This window comes from Oreochromis niloticus, linkage group LG7 (assembly GCF_001858045.2).
Source record: "Oreochromis niloticus isolate F11D_XX linkage group LG7, O_niloticus_UMD_NMBU, whole genome shotgun sequence".
NCBI classification, from domain to species: Eukaryota; Metazoa; Chordata; class Actinopteri; order Cichliformes; family Cichlidae; genus Oreochromis; species Oreochromis niloticus.
This window is the reverse complement of record NC_031972.2, coordinates 35,592,635-35,610,637: the sequence shown is the minus strand read 5'-3', so window position 1 is coordinate 35,610,637 and position 18,003 is coordinate 35,592,635. Positions and strand designations below refer to the sequence as shown.

The 18,003-nt window shown below is 41.0% G+C and overlaps 1 protein-coding gene and 1 long non-coding RNA gene across 2 annotated transcripts; both read left to right on the top strand.

The window, feature by feature from the left end:
* The first annotated feature begins 557 nt into the window (after positions 1–557).
* LOC109202992 (uncharacterized) lies at positions 558–5,756 on the top strand. The gene is made up of 5 exons (XM_019362009.1): positions 558–625; positions 2,550–3,482; positions 4,560–5,134; positions 5,405–5,541; positions 5,733–5,756. The coding sequence occupies exons 1-5, from the start codon at positions 558–560 to the stop codon at positions 5,754–5,756; spliced, it is 1,737 nt and encodes a 578-aa protein (XP_019217554.1).
* A 3,807-nt stretch (positions 5,757–9,563) lies between these two features.
* On the top strand, positions 9,564–10,602 carry LOC102082663 (uncharacterized). Its single transcript, XR_001223491.3, has 4 exons — positions 9,564–9,643; positions 9,755–9,974; positions 10,089–10,179; positions 10,558–10,602. It is a non-coding gene; the product is annotated as an uncharacterized LOC102082663 (long non-coding RNA).
* The last annotated feature ends 7,401 nt before the right edge of the window (positions 10,603–18,003 follow it).

Below are 18,003 nucleotides of genomic sequence, written 5' to 3'. Positions count from 1 at the left end.
TGCTTAATTATTTTAACATAATTAAAAATGGTAAATGGCCTGTATTTGTATAGCGCTTTACTTAGTCCCCAAGGCTCCCAAAGCGCTTAACACTACGTTCAGTCATTCACACACTGGTGAATGTCGTTGCCACTTAAAAAATCAAAAAAACAACATTTCTCTACATTATTGCAGCAACACTTAAATGTATTTTATTGCTCAACCTTGAAACACATATCATAAAATGTTTAACAATAATATGTGTCACCTTTGCATTTCTTGATCAGCCTTTCCATGACACAAATGAAGACCTACTGACGGAGGAGCTACAGAGCAACACAGCTCAGCCCTTTTGGAGTGTCAGTACAACTCATTGTCAGAGTGATGAAAGGTACACAGAATTCTCTCGAAATCATCAGTGCACATGTAATGCCCTCACATTCCTGGCCTACCTTAATGAGGAACACCAGTTCAACACAGCCCGACTTGATAAGGTGCTTGAAGAGGGAGATGCACTCTACTGTAGGATTAAAACAAATCTTCAGCAGGAAAAGCGTTATACACAAGATCATCTGACCATGGTGGACCTGCCCAAAGAAGTTCATGCTGACATAAATGTCTACAGTGTGAAAATGGACAACATAAGGTATGGATACCTGAAAGCAGCAGACAAAACTTATCAAAGAAAAGAGTGGTGGTTGCCTCTTGCTAGTCGCCTTGTATGTCTGTCAACAGATGTGAACTATGCTTTGCTCATGGTGTCACCTCAGTGCATTGCAGTTTTCCGTGACAAATCAGGGAGGTATGGATTCTTTGATTCACACTCAAGAAGTGCAACAGGTTTACCCCAGCCAAATGGAACAGCAGTAATGTTCACTTTCACTCATCTGAATGACCTGATCACCCACCTGCATAACCTTTTTCAAAATCAAGGCAAGTATGCAAGTTATGAGTTTGTGCCTGTTTCTTTCAAAACAGCACTCACACGGATCCCCCTGGACAGTCAACTCAGTCAACACCAGGAGCTACAGCTACATCATCAACACAAAATGATGAACCACAAATCACGAATCCCACTGCGCAAATGCTTGAACCAGAATCAGCCCAAACCCACATGACGATGTTAGACAGTACTTTAAACTCACCACATGACAAAATGGCTAACACCCCCCAAAAAGCAAGGAATGTGAGCAAATTAAATAAACGACGATGCAAGAAAGCTATTCGTCAAGCTCAAAGAAGTCAGAGGGAGTATGTAAAAGCTAAAGCCAAATCTTCAACTAAAGAAGTGGCAAAGAAGACACGAAAGAGAACGATATGCCTGCTGTCGTGAATTTCGAATGAAAAGATTACAGACTATGAAAACTCAATATGCTGAAAACTGTCATTACTGTAAACAAAGACTGTTATCAGCCAAAACTTATTATGCAAATCCTCATATTCAAGAAAAAGTAAAAGCCCACAAGGTGAAGAGATACCAAAGTGATCATCATTTTCAACAAAAAATGAGAGACTACATTATCAGAAGATATACTACGGATCCCGACTTTCAAATCAGACAGAAAAAATATGTGGTTCAGAAGTACAACACGGATGCCAGCTTTAAAACCAAACAGAAGCAGTATCTGGTCCAAAGGTACAACACGGATACTGACTTTCAAACCAGACAGAAGCAATATCTGGTCCAAAGGTACAACACGGATAGACTTTCAAACCAGACAGAAGCAATATCTGGTCCAAAGGTACAACACGGATACTGACTTTCGAAGCAGACAGAAAAAATACATGGGCCAGAAATACAGAGAGGATGATGTCAGAGAAAGGAAGAGGGCATACATAAGAACAAAATATGCATCTGATCCAAACTACAGGCACAAACAACAAAAATCAATTCATGCCAGGTATCGTAATGACTCACAATTCAGACTGCACCATATACAGCGCTGTGCCCAGTACCAGAGACACATAATGGCTACCGATGCATCTTTCGCCATTTATAAAAAGTTGTGTGCACAGAGAATAAAGAAGAAATACAGACGACTAGTAACACAATTCCAGCAGGGTCCACAGTCTGAAGCACAGCCCCAGCTTGTAGTGAATAGTGTGATGCAAGCAGCCACATTAGCTTTCCGTGAAACAATTAAGTTAGGACCCACCCATGTCTGTACAGTGTGCCAGAGAACTCTGTTTCCTAATCAACTTAAACACTGCAAAAGATCAAAGTATGTTAAAAATAGTCACATTGTTGACATTTACTTGACAGGAAAATTTGTCCATGTTTGTGATAGTGAATGCACAGCTAATTGTACCTTTCCAAAACAAAGAATGCAAGAGTGGATTTGCTACAACTGTGACAGCCACCTACAACGAGGAAAGATCTCTTCCATCGCAGTGGCAAACAATTTAGCACTAGCACCCATTCCAATTGAACTGAGTCAATTAAATGTACTAGAATGACAACTGATTGCTAAAATTCTCCCGTTTGCCAAAATCATTGCATTACCAAAAGGACAGCAAAGAGCTGTACATGGGGCTGTTGTTTGTGTACCGTCGGTAAACTGTCTTCCCAGACCTAGCAATGATGCCCAGCTCCTGCAGGTACAACTGAAAAGACACATCAGATTCAAAGGATACCAACACTTCTACACTGTGAACATGAAGAATGTGTTAGCAGGCTTATCAAAGCTAAAAGAGGTGCATTCAGAATACAAAGATGTACATATTGATGATGACGCTACTTTTGCTGATCCCACAAATAATCAGATAATCGAGACGGAACATGACACTGCTGATGCAGATATTCAAGATGCACTGCCCAGAAACTTCGACAAACAAATTGTACCAGAAAGAAGAACCACTGAGGATACAACAGCTGGAATACTTGAGCCATGTCATGATGTAAACGAACTATTGGAGCCTGAACAGTCAAATGGAGAGCCCTTACAAGATACGGAGAAAGAAAAGGAAGAACTTCGCCCTGGTCTTGTTCTAGACACCTGTATGCAACCACCAGATATAGCACAGGACATTTTATCATATGGTGAAGGAATATTTAGCATTGCACCCGCCCAAGGAAATAGACCTGTTGGCTTCTTCTCTGTTCCTAAACTTGAAGCCATGGCCTTTCCTGTGCAGTTCCCAACTGGACAGAACACATTAGATGAAGCCAGACAAGTCAAACTGTCCCCAAGCATGTATTTTAATACACGGCTGTTCTCTGCAGATACACGGTTTGCAACTGACCAAAGCTACCTATTCTTTGCACAGTTTGTAACAGAAACACACATGGCTACAAACAGCATGTCCATCCAATTGCGCAAAGGTAAGGCAATCACCAAGGATGGACGTAGAATTTGTAACAGAATGCTTCAAAATAAAGACAAAGTGGAGAGACTGATAAATAACAAAGATGCAACACGCTTCATGAAACCTCTGAGAGGTACTCCAGCCTATTGGGAGAAGGCACTGAAAGATCTCCATGCTATGGTCAGACAGTTAGGAAAGTGTTAAGGTTCAAAAATTGGAGAAAAGGAGTACGGAGGGCTCACAAGCAAATAACCACTCTGGTCCAGAAGATGTGATCAAAGCAAAGATTTATTGTTCACACGCGCGGAGTTCCACCACTGGGCAAAGTCAGTGATCGAACTAAACTTACAATAATTAGACAAAGGTTTTATATGGGTAAGACAACAAAGCCCCCCCTTTTGCAAAGCAGACAATACAACATACGTCAACCCAAACCACAAAATGTTCCTGCTAACTTTTAACATAGTTTTAAGAACATTGCGTCTCATCTCCATCCCGGTGTCGCACCATGAACGCAGCCTTATCTCCCAGAACATCAGGTGCACTTCCTGTAACCATCTGACAGTACGCCGACAGAACTTGCACTTGCAGCAAAAACACATCTTAACTTTTTACCTACTAAAATGAATCTACTATGGTGTGTACGTGTGTGTGTGAGTGTGTGGGTGTCTGCTGTATACTCTATGTGTGTGTCATGACCTCTCCGGCACCTCGGCTCACCTCACACCTCTCATCCTAGCCAGACATAAGGCCTGCGCTCGTACACAGCTGAACTATGTGTGGCTTCTAGGCTAAATGTCGCACTCAAAAGATGCTCCTCAACCCATGAAGGAAACTTACTTAAAATGAACATCAAATGAAACTTAAACTTACTCAAAAGGCTATAAAGTATAAATGATAAACTTAAATCTTAGCTCTAAAGGATATAAGTAATAAAGATAAACATCACTCTAGGGATATGTCATGTAAGCAGGTGTATTGCAATTCCTTTCAGAGCTCCGGTCATCCCCACCGTGTGTTGGCTGATCATTAACGCCCGCCAAGAGTTTCTGACCTTCACTTGACCAGGAGCCACAGCTCTTTAATAAGCTCAAATGCAATCATGTATAAAAGATTAAAATCATTTTCATAACAAAGGTTCTCTCTTCTCACACCTGCCAATCTGTTTGCTCGTCTCTACTACAGTTTACTCATTGAAAACTACACTGATCAGCATACTATGTGGAAGTTACAGATTACATAATGGCAAAAGCATTTTGTCAGACCCCTCAAAAGCCAACTTTTTTCCTGACATTTTCAGCTGCTGAAATGAGATGGCCTGAGGTTGTTGAGGTCATAAAAACTCAACAAGGTGAACAAGTGGATTTTTCACAACTTGACTGGAACACAAAGTGTGAAATTCTCCGAAGCAACCCTGTGACTGTGATGCGATTGTTTGATAAAAGAGTCGATGCACTAATGACAACACTAATCCTGTCCCCAGCACAGCCCATCGGTGAAGTAGAAGATTACTTTTATCGAGTGGAGTTTCAGGCCAGAGGTAGCCCTCATATCCATTTACTGGTTTGGGTCAAAGATGCACCTAAATTTGGAAGCGACCTTGAAGACCACGTGAACAAATTTATTGACAAGTACATAACATGTAAGATGCCTGACCAAAATGCCGATCCTGAACTTCACAAAATTGTGTCTGAGGTTCAAGTCCACAGCAGAAATCACTCCAGATCCTGTAAAAAAGGTAATGTGTCATGTAGGTTTGGGTTCCCCAAACTACCCGTAGACCAAACAATGATCACTTTCCCAAGCCCAGATGATGACCATGATCACAATGATGAGCGGCATAGCACAAGTAAGTAGAAAGGCACAAATGAAAAACAAAAGCAAAAAAACAGACGAATGGCTCTCGCAAAAAAACAGAAAGAGGCCAAACAAAAACTCCAGCCATTGAGAGATTTGCTCTGTGACCCAAATTCCTCGTTTGAAGACTTGTCTGAGCTGCTTCACAAATGCAAATTAACTTATGAACAATACTTGGATTGTGTCTTCAATTTAAGCAATGGCCATGTTATCCTCTTAAAGCGTGAACCTAATGACTGCTGGGTGAATGCATACAATGCAGATCTGCTGAGGGCCTGGAATGCGAACATGGACATCCAATATGTCATTGATGACTACAGCTGCCTGATGTACATGATGTCTTATGTCTCTAAACCCGAATTTGAGATGAAACAATTTCTTAATGGAGTCATCCAGGAGGTAAAAAAGTCCAATGTCAATGAAAGAGATGAAATAAAACAGATAATGCAGGCATATGCTAAACACAGAGAAGTCAGTGCCCAAGAATCCGTGGCAAGGACATGCAGCCTGCCACTAAAAAAGTGTTCACGCAGTGTGGTGTTCATACAGACTGATGATGATGCCCTGAAAATGAGTCTCCTGATGAGCAGGTTGCAGAGCATGGCACCAGATGATGAAAATGTGTGGATGTCCGGATTGCCAGAAAAATATGCAAACAGACCCAGAACACCTGAGTTTGAAAGAATGTGTTTGGCTGAATTTGCTTCAGAGTACAGGATTCTCTACAGCTGTCAAACAGAGTCAAAAAATGCCATCCCTCTTTTGAATAACATGGGTTATATTCAAAAGAGAACAAGAGGGAAACCTGCAATAATCAGATATCCTCGGTTCTCAGAAAAGAAACAACCAGAGAAGTTTTATAGCAGACTACTAAAACTTTATTTTCTACATCGATCAAATGATGACCTTAAAAACACAAAATACCCTACATCCGAACAGTTCTACAAAAGTGGACGAAAACATGGTTTTGCAGTACGGCCAATTGTTACCTTTAACAAAAAGCGTTATGAAAGCCATGGCAAAACAATGGAAAGGGCACTGGAACAGATTGAACAACAAGGCCCACTTATCAATGCATGGAACACCTTTGCACCTGAGGTTGAAGTAGATCGTTTAGAGTGTGTGGCCCAACGACAATCCAGACATGACAATGACAAAAATGAAATGGACATTGTTCCAGACTACCAAGTCAGTGGAAGCAGCAGTGGAACCATGCCAGCAATCATAGCACCAAAGCTGAGCCCTGACTTTGTCAGAAAAATGTACCAAAGTCTGAATGAAACCCAAGCATCTATATTCTACGCAGTGCATGAGTGGTGTTTCAAACTTGTGTGGGGTCACTGTCCTGAGCAGTTCTTTTATTTTGTCTCTGGAGGAGCTGGCTGTGGAAAATCACATGTTATCAAGTGCATATATGAGGAGGCAACAAAGATTTTGCACCAACTCCCCAGATTCCGTGACCAAGCAGACATGTCCTACCCTGCAGTACTGCTGACTGCATTTACTGGCACTGCAGCTTTTAACATATCTGGGAAAACACTGCACTCTCTGCTAAAGCTGCCAAAATCTTTAAAACCGCCGTATCAGGGACTGGGGAATGCACTGGATGAAGTGAGAGCTTCACTTTCAAATGCAGAGATTCTGGTCATTGATGAGAAATCTATGGTTTCTAAAGACCTTTTTGCCTACATCCACTGGAGACTGTTAAGGTTCAAAAATATTGAGAGAGGGATCTAAAAATAACACAGATCCAGCCTGGTGTACTTAGACGGCATTTTAATAAACACATGTGTGAGCCCGACCGCTGTGCAGATTTCAGCGTCGAACTGCACTTACAATCATTAGACAAGGTTTTATAGGATAGGACAACAAAGCATACGTCACTCCAAAACCACAATGACTTTTAACATAGAACATCATCTTCGCGTCGACGGCAGAGGCTTCCTGTCTCCATCCTGCCCAGGCTTATCTTCCTGGAACATCAGGTCCACGTTCATGCAGGCACAACTTTGCAGTTATAAACTCTTACCTACTAACTGAGTCTATCTGTGTGTGTGTGCACGTGCGGGGGCGCGTGCGTGCTGTGTACTGCGTACGTGTCGTGACCTCTCTATTTGTGCCTGTGTGTGTGTGTATGTCTCGTCTGTCTGTGCGCAGATGCTCTCTGAACCTTAGTTGACCTTAACTCAAGCAACCAGGCTCAAGCCATCCTGTGTGTAATGATCTTAACTTCTCTTTAACTTTGCAGTTAAACTCTGGTTTCAGTTTCACTTCTGCAAGAGCATGCAACTTCAAAAGCCTATAACTTCCTGTCCCTGCAGTCTACACAGAAACCTTTAAGATTATCAAAGCATTAGAAAAGCATTTAAAATTATAGATTCAACTCAACAGTTTGAAGTGGTTCTAACTGGACTTGTAATAAAGACTTAATTGGGTGGCCATACGTTTAAACATTTGAATGCAATATTAATACCTCTTGTATCAATACTTCTTGTATACATATGCTTGCTATATGTTTATGATGCAACAGTAATGACAGTAATCCCAATAATAACAAAATAATAAATCAAAATGACAAAACATAATACTTCCTTCTCCACAAGACTTCAGCAGATCAAAGGAAACAAGAAGCCTTTTGGTGGGATGTCTATCCTTGCAGTAGGAGACTTTTACCAGCTGCCACCCCTTGGAAAAGCCAAACCACTTTGTGTGTACGAGGACAATGTCCTTGATCTCTGGAAAGACTATTTCCACATGGTCAACCTGACAGAAATCATGCGACAGAAAGATGATCATTCTTTTGCTGAAGTTCTGAACAGGATAAGAGTGAAGCAAAAAACAGATTCTCTTGAAGCCAATGATAAAGCCTTGCTCACTCAGGCTATCCATGACCTAAAAGACTGTCCATCTAATGTATTACACATTTATGCTACAAACAAAGAGGTCGACAAACACAATTCAGCAACTGTAACTGGTCTTCATTCTGATATCATAAATATTCAGGCCGAAGACTACAGAAAAGACCCACGAACGGGTGAGATGGTCCTCCTGGCAGAAATGATGAAAGGCAACAAAAGAGATTTACCTGATAACATACAAGCTGCACCTGGAGTGCGTGTTATGATTATTAGAAATTTGGATGTTGAAGATGGGCTTGTTAATGGGACATTCGGAACAATCACGAACATTGTGACAACCACACAGGATGGACCAAAAACTGTGAATCTCATTGGACTTACGCTGGACAATCAAAATTCTGGGCAAAAATTTCGCAGAAAAATACAAGGATCCTCAGACAACCTGGTATATATTGAGAAATGTGAAGAATCTACAAGTAAAAAAGGAGTTCTTCGCAGGCAATTTCCAATGAAGTTGGCCTTTGCATGTAAAGCTCACAAAGTACAAGGCATGACAATGGAGTCAGCAGTAGTATGCTTGAAGCGTGTTTTTGAACCTGGAATGGCCTATGTTGCACTCAGCCGCACAACCTCACTTAAAGGACTGTACATCAAAGACTTTGATGAAAGGAAAATCTATGCTGATCCTGCCATCACAGATGCACTCAAAAATATCAGACATGCATCATTTGAGAATGCAAGACCACTGTTGCAATTCTTAAAATCAGTTGTTCCCACAGTCCCCACGTTGACAATTATCCATCACAATGCGCAAGGTCTCCCAACTCACATGGAGGACATGAGATGCCACCATGAACTCAGCCTTGCTGATGTTTTATGCATAACAGAAACTCACTTGTCTGGATCATCTGTTTCTCCCTGCTTCCAGCTGGAACAATACAACATGGCCACACACAACAGACACGTCTCTTACACAAACCATACAGACATGGCAAAGGTAAATGGCGGTGGAGTTGCGATGTACTACAAAACAGTTCTTACAGCAGAGTCTCGAAAATACCTGCAAAATGTGACTGACCTTGAATTTGTTGTTGTCAAGGTTGAATCGCCAGTCACAGCTTTGATAGCAACTGTATACAGGCCACCAAATTACAGCCACGTGAGGTTTTTACCACAAATGCAATGTCTTTTGGACTCATTGGAAATAATGAATTGCCAACCAATTATTGTTTGTGGAGACTTCAATGAGGACCTTATGAGCACAGCAAAAAAAAACATCCAAGAACTGTTTCAGTTAAGAGGATATTCACAACTTATTACTGCTGCAACTACCGAAAAACACGCATTGATTGATCACCTTTACATATCACAGCCATACGCCTGCCTCCAATCAGGTGTTCTGAATACCTATCACAATTATCACAACCCCATTTATTGTGTAATTCACTAACACAAAATGACTGCCCATTCCTTTCTACCCTGTGTGAATGACGACCTGCTGTCTCAGTGCAGCGTGACAAAGACCCTGCCAAATGAAAGGAAGATTGTACGCCATTTAAACACTCCCTATTGGCCTACTGTCGCCTAGAAGTCATACAGATGGACCTAAATATGGATATCAACATCTACAGCAAGATGTACAGGTGAGTCCTCTTGTGACATTCTTTAATGTACTTCTATTTTATTATTAATTCCTATACACTCTGAACCAAATTTGTTGAAAAATAAAGTCAATCATGTTCTCTTATACGCAGACACAACAGAACAGCAGCCTCTACATGTTGCGAAGCCTACTGCAACAAAAACGTGATCTTACTGTCTTTGCAACTGAGCACACTCTACCAGCAACACTGACAGCTCACCAGTGGGAGCTGATAGATAAGACTGCTCATGTGCTCTCATCCATTGAAGAGCTGACCAGAAACGTGAACAGAAAGACTGCAACTGCACCTGATGGGATCCCTGCCATAACAGGTAATTGTATTTTTGTTTCTTACTTTATATTGTAACATTTGATATTGATATTGTTTGAAACAAACTATAACCTCATCCATTCATTAAGTCATCCATTCATTCATAACTCCTCAGATGTGTTCTGTCCAGTGAAGGCAGTGGAGAAGCCCTACACTGATGTTGAAACTGTGCCACTCTTCTAGAAACCAGCTACAAGGATGGGCAGGTATAGTGAAATTAAAATGCACCTTTTGTTCAACAGGTTTATATATACAGTCAAGTGATCAAAAGACACCAGTATTAAACCCATTTAAACCAACTACATGCTTGGATTGGAACTGTATACAGGCCACCAAATTACAGCCACGTGTGGTTTTTACCTCACATAGCAACTTACCTCATTAAAAGACACCAGTATTAAACCAATTTCTTTTTTACTTCCTTTTTAATTGAGTTTTGGGTAATTTAGTTCTAAAGTTACATTTGTTTTTGCAATTATTTATTAGAACTTCATTACTTGCCAGTTCACTAACTGAAGAGCTGCGCTTTGTGATGTCTCTTGTTTTATTTTTTTAAATTGTGTTTTACTTTTATCTGTTTCTAGCTGTTTTCGCAAAGTCAGCCAACCTCTTGCTTCCAAATGACCCTTATCCAGAAGTATCCGTGAGTACCTCATCAACAGAAACTAAAGTGGAGACCTACCTCTCAGAGGAAAAACGCACACATAAGAAAAGCCGACCCACTTCAGTACTGGGAAGAACATCCTAATCTGTTTCCCTCTATGGCTGCTGTTGCGATCCCAGTGTGCCCCCTGTAGCTCTGTGGACAGTTTTGGATTTGTTTACATCTCACCCCAACCGGTCGCGGCAAATGGCTGAACCTCCCTGAGCCTGGTTCTGCCGGAGGTTTCTTCCTGTTAAAAAGGAGTTTTTCTGAACACACTCTACCAGCAACACTGACGGCTCACCAGTGGGAAGTGATAGATAAGACTGCTGATGTGCTCTCATCCATTGAAGAGCTGACCAGAAACATGAACAGGGAGACTGCAACTGCACCTGATGGGATCCCTGCCAAAACAGGTCATTTGTATTTTTTTTGCTTCTTACTTTATATTGTAACATTTATTGATATTGTTTGAAACAAACTATAATCTCATCCATTCATTAAGTCATCCATTCATTCATAACTCCTCAGATGTGTTCTGTCCAGTGAAGGCAGTGGAGAAGCCCTACACTGATGTTGAAACTGTGCCACTCTTCTAGAAACCAGCTACAAGGATGGGCAGGTATAGTGAAATTAAACTGCACCTTTTGTTCAACAGGTTTATATACAGTCAAGTGATCAAAAGACACCAGTATTAAACCCATTTAAGCCAACTACATGCTTTGATTGGAACTGTATACAGGCCACCAAATTACAGCCACGTGTGGTTTGTACCTCGCATGGCAACTTACCTCATTAAAAGACACCAGTATTAAGCCAATTTCTTTTTTAATTTAGTTTTGGATAATTTAGTTCTAAAGTTACATTTGTTACATTTGTACATTTTAAACGACTCAAAACTGTAAAATCTAAATTGTAACTTCTCTTGAACACCTGAGACTTAAGCATAATTTATTTTAACTACTTTTGTAATCTTGTAACTGGAGCATCTTTCTCTCATCTCTGTATGCTGCATATAACAGAGATCACAATACAGCTTACTTTGCTTTAACTTGAAAATCAGCTGTATTCCATTTCCCTCCCTCTTGTGGTATAAATAGCAAACTATGCTCATGTTGCATATTGCTCCCTCTAGTATTATAAATGGCAACCAGCACTAATTGAACCACATTAAAGGCAAAAAACTACACTCATTGGCAGTAGCATAGGCACACTTAAAATTTCTTCTGAAATTTTCGCTTTCTAGTTTCATTTTACTGCTCTTAATGTAATGGTACATTCTAATTATACTTTATCAGACTTAACCAAAATATATATGCTTTCCTCCCTTTGCTCCTGCTTTAAATCAAGAAACCTTAGTCACTTCGACAAGCGTTCGTTGTTCTGTAACTGCATTTTATATGATAAGACTCATGTGGAGCTGCATGTGTTATCTCAATATTTTACATGTCACACAGTTTCATTACAAGCGAAACTCCTATTCAGTCCCTCTTTTCTGTCACTTGTTGCTAGGCCAGGCTCAAATTCAGTTAGAAGCTAAGTGAGTTTGAGGCCTTTGGCCTGAAATCAATACTGTCATGTGTGTTTATGGACTCTATATGTCTGTAAGTGTGTGCGGCCTTCCATGGTCTGTTATCTTGCACAATAAATTGCTTGGACATCGCGCCAAACAAAGCTTCTGACCTTCATTCATTGACTTGAGCAACATTTCCTTAATAGGCACAAAATACAATGTGTATGAAATCATTTCTATGTATGTTATCTATTCATTTGGGTCAGCGACACTTTTAACATCCTCATAAAAAGCTCTCCTGTACCCTAGAAATAAATTTATTTAATATCTGTATGTGTAATCCTGCATTATAACCTTATTCTAAAAATCAAAAAGAAATCAAACATTTTCTACTCGTAAAATCTTCGCTAATTTTCCCCATTATTATTATTATTCCCACAGTTTCCCTTTAAGTTTGGTGTACAGCTTCTTATGAACACCGGCATTTTATCTTCTAAACAGAATTCAGTTCCTTTATTTAAAAATAACAATTTCTGCATCAGTGCTACCATATCTAAATTATCAACAAACCCCAAAATGTCCTTAAATGATCCTAAAACTCATTTCAATCCCCCCTTTTTTATTTGAACACATCACATGTGTGTCCAAATAAAAACTCAAAATGCATCACTCGGGCTTAGGAAATTAAAGGAAAAAGGTTAGTCTTATCATCTCTCCAAACACTTCAGCCATCCTCCTCTCAGGTATATTTCTCCGGCCCTGAAAACCTGTGTTTAAGGAACAAAATCAATTTAATCATCATGTCACATCTCCTTGAACTCCTCGCTCCATCCAGAATCTGCATCCTTGGAACTTCCTGGAAACAAAACCTGTACTTTACATTTCATACTCAACTCTCCCCCCTTATGATCCAATCTGTTATAACAAAGAAAACTTAAAACAGAACAGTTATCAATCATGTGTTTCTTCAGTTAATGGTAACATGAGTTATATCAAAAATGTTTCCCCTTTAGCATTTGGCATTCTCCCAACAATATAATGTAATTCCATAATCTAACCCCAGTCAGTAAAACAGAAATTTTCTCAAAGCAAACATCAGCAACTCAAAAATCAACATCCTCTTTCTCTTGCTGGCATGACAAATTGTTTGTCCACATTTATTCATCCCAACCTTGGTCCAGTCACACACATTCACTCACCTACAGTCACACAAGATATTTGCTGATAGTGGAGCCTCCCGCACAAATAATCAGATGCTCAACTGATTATAAAAAGATTCAAAAATTAAGGAAGGGATACAGGAGGGAATCCAAATAACACACTGACCCTGTCAGGTGGAGTCAAACGATGATTTTAATGAACACATGCGTGGGAGATGCACCCTGCAGAACATCAGAGGTGGATCTCCCAAACAATGCACAAAACAAAGGTTTTATAGGGTTGGGGTAATACAACGCCCCTTCATGCATTAAGCAGATATAATACTTGCATACGTCAAATCAAAACCACAATGACTTTTAACACAGTTTGAAAAGATCATCTCCATCTCCACGGTAGGTGCTTCCCCACAACTCGCCTTCGCTGTCGCTTATCTCTGGAACAAACTGTCACGTACGCAGGCACAACATGCAGTTGCAAGCAAAACATGATTAAACTCTTACCTATAAATGAACCCACTAACTGTGTGGTGTCTCGTCCTTAAATGCTCTCTCATCTCACCCATTGCACTTCTGACCTTTCACCAGAACATTGGCGCCACCTACTGTTGTAAAAGTCACCCTGCAACATTCACAAAGGGCAAGGGATTCTGGGTAATCCTCAGAATAATGGAGGATTCCCGCGAAGTAAGGAATGCGCAAATGTCGTGGGGAAGAAAACTCATATTGCAGGTTGTTAAAGTAATACAATCTGACCCGATTATTTTTTGTTGTTTATACATCATTTGTTGCGGGTCATTTCTCCAGTCTTTATGTTGAATTGAGTGCACGTTTATGTGAGATTTCTTTATTGGGAAGAGAGGAAAAAAATGGAAGCATAGTTAGCTTACTCTGTTGTTGCTTCCCCATTTAGATCTTGTGCTGATTGCCCACGACATTAAAAGAGAGCATTCTAACCATTGCCTTTTTGTTGCGAATGCAGGTATGTGACTGTGCCACACTGTTTAGAGAATTCACATTGTTTCATGTACAGCTTTGAAATATATTTCTATATTCCTTTCATTTGGGAAATGTAACATGCAATGTTAATGATGAGGTTTTTCTATTTTGGTTGTATAAATTTACCACTATATGATCGCACTGCAAGTGGAAATGTAATCCTCAGAATAATGGAGGATTCCCGCGAGATCTTGTGCTGATTGCCCACGACATTAAAAGAGAGCATTCTAACCATTGCCTTTTTGTTGTGAATGCAGACCAGAGAAGACACTACACAGAGGTCACATTGGTGCCGTGACTCGCTCATGACGCTGCTGGATCGGGCTGGTGTCTTCTCGTCGCAGCATCATCGTGGAGCATCAGCTTCCCTATTGTTTAGACTGTTGGGTAACTTTGGGGACTGTTGGATATACTTTCATATTGGCTTTGTATATTGCCATATTGTACTAAGCCCGTCTTAGCTCTTTTCATATCCTGCTAGATATGGATCTGAGTGACTCTGATGACACCCCAAATGTGACTCCCCTTGGTGTGGGTAGGGGTAGAGGGTTCACAACTGTTCCTTTTTCACTGGGTGACTGTCGGGTGGGGCAAACAGAAGCAGATAGTTCTTGTGGGCTTGTGGCTGAGTCGCAGTCAGTACAGTACACTAAGGCATCTACCTCAGACCCCCCAATAACTGATGTGAGTCTAGTTGACCAAATAAACGACATTGTGCAGCAAATTGGGCAACGCCTGGCTGATAGCATTCTGTCACACCTGACTACGCCACACACTTCGAGCCCTGCATCTGCTACATATACATGTCCTGAGGTGGAGCATGAAACAACAGATCTCCCCTCCAGCCGCTCACTGGATCTCTCTCAAGTCCAGCTGGTGGCTCCACGACAGGTTAAAGACCCACCTGTGTTTCGGGGGGAGAGTTCGGACTCATTGTCTGTTGATGAGTGGCAGGAAGCCATGCAGAGTTACATAAAGAAGAGTGGCATTCTCCCGGAAAACCAAGCTGAGGAGATTTTGATGCATCTGAGAGGCAGGGCAAAAGATGTTGTGAAATTTGGCGTGAGGAATGGTGGAATTGATGTTCAGCATAATCCACAAGCTATCTACAGACTTCTGCACAAACATTTTAGTTCCACCCAGTGCTCGTCTGTGCCCCTGGCTGACTTTTATTCCACCCTGCCGAAGGACCGGGAGGATCCATATGAGTATTGGCTGAGGCTGAACAAGGCTGCTGATGTTGTTGGCAACTGTCTTAAGGAGCAGGGGAAATCTTTTGAGAACTCTGGTGTGGAGGTTGCACGTAAGTTCATCAGACACTGCCCCTGCAGAGACTTGGCAGCTGGTTTTGGTGCCGTTTTTAAAGAGTCAAAACATTTTTGAGGTATTTCAATCTGGTTTTAAAGCACTTCACAGCACAGAGACTGCACTTTTGAGAGTTTTAATGATATCTTACTAACTGCAGACTCTGGGAAGTCTGTCTTACTTGTGCTTTTGGATCTCACAACAGCTTTTGATACAGTAGATCACAATATTTTGATTTCTTGCCTAGAACATCATGTTGGAATTAGAGGCACTGCCTTGGAGTGGTTCAAGTCAGACCTGTCTGACAGAAGTTTTTGTCTCACTTGGTAAATTTCATTCATCTTCCGCCCTCCTCCCATGTGGTGTACCTCAAGGATCCATCCTTGGGCCCCTTCTTTTTAGTATTTATTTACTTCCCCTTGGCCATATTATTAAAAACATAGTCTCATTTCATTTTTATGCAGATGATTGTCAGATTTATCTCCCCCTGAAACACAATGAGCTCCTCAGGCCTATTCCTTAAGACATTCTTAAGGATATCAGAGCATGGCTGGCTCTGAATCTTTTAAACTTTAATGAAAAGAAGACTGAGGTCGTTATATTTTGGCCGAGTGGACCTGGTGTCCCTCCATCTGACTTGGGTCCTCTTATATCCTGTGTCAAACCAATTGTCACCAACCTTGGAGTAAAATGTGACACAGCTCTTAAAATGGACAAACAGGTAAATACAGTGGTGAGAAAAAGCTTTTTTCAGCTGAGGCAGCTCTCTAAAGTCAAACCTTTTATTTCTTTTTGTGACTTGGAGAGAGTTTTGCACACATTTGTGACCACTCGCCTTGATTATTGTAATGGACTTTATATTGGTATTGATCAGGCTTCACTATCACGCTTGCAAATGGTCCAGAAAGCTGCTGCTCGCCTGCTGACAGGGACATGTATACGTGAGCACATTACCCTGTTCTTGCCTCCTTACACTGGTTTCCATTTTAGAATCATTTTAAAATGTTATTGCTTGTTTTTAAAGTTTTAAATGGCTCCTTCTTACCTGTCAGACCTTCTGCACCGATACACTCCACAAAGGTCTCTCAGATCATCTGACCAGTCACTCCTTGCTGTCCCCATGTCGAGACTGAAACACTGAGGGGACCGAGCTTTCACTGTTGTGGCCCCCAAACTATGGAACAAACGGCCCCTCCATGTTAGGTTGGCCCCACACTTGAAATGTTTAAATCACTTTTAAAAACACTTTTTTCAAAGGCTTTTTAGGAGTCGTACCAGAGTCAGTTTGTAGTCAGTTTGTAGTCAGCTGTCGGCCACTCTTAATGCTTTTATTTTGTTAATCTTATTGTTTATTTTACTCATGTTTTAATATTTAATTCACAGACTAATTTATTTATCTTCTTTTTCATTTATGTCTTTATTTTATTTATATTAATTTCATTGTTTGCTTAATGGATGGTGTTTAACTGCTATCTCTGTTTTATTATTGGAATCACTTTGGTCACGTTGTTGTTTTTAAAGTGCTGTATAAATAAAGTTGGATTGGATTATGGGCTGTAACAGGCTGACTGTGTTACAGAGGATTTCATCCTTTGTCCATCAGGACAGTCAGACAGAAATCTGCTTCCTGTTCCCAGTGTGAGCATTTGTCAGCCTCACTGATAGAGGACGGCTCTCTCACAGTGTGCAGACATATAAGATAAGATAAGATAACCTTTATATTTAATGAGTTACTGCTAACAGTCACAGTTCAGTTGCAGCAGCTGTTTAATATGGACGTGAAAGAATCAGAGATCCAACATGTCCTCTGATCTGGACCCACAGCACTGATCACTGATCACAGAGTCTGTTACACAGACTGACCGTTCTGTGGTCAAACATGAAGGCATCAACGTGACCTCTGACCTTTATCTACAGTGTTTCAGTCTATTTGAACTTTTTACATTGAGCCTCACGATCACTGTGATAACATGTGATCATTCAGCCCCACGAGTTCATGGATATACTGGAGGAAATGCATCTTTATTAGAAGGACCAGACCTCAGACCTCACACTTCCTTTCTTCTATTTGTCTCCAAACACCTTCTCACATTCACGTCTCTGTTCTAGTGTCCATGTCCCGCCCTCTCTCTCTTTGCTCGTTTATCACTTCCTGTCATTGTAACCAGGGAGATCTGCCTGACCCAGGATCAGACACTGAACCTCAGCCTGAGGAGCTTCAGCAGCACGTCTCAGTGTTTCTACAGGACAAGGACGGCCTCTCCCAGTCACCACGGGGGAGAGGTGGGCTTCCCCTGGACAGCTCTTCAGTCTGTCGCAGGGCGCTGTAAGACTTATTTAATATATTTAAAGTTACAGAAACTGATGCCCTGCTTCATATTTTCCAAAGCTGTCCAATGGGCTGAAGTCTTTG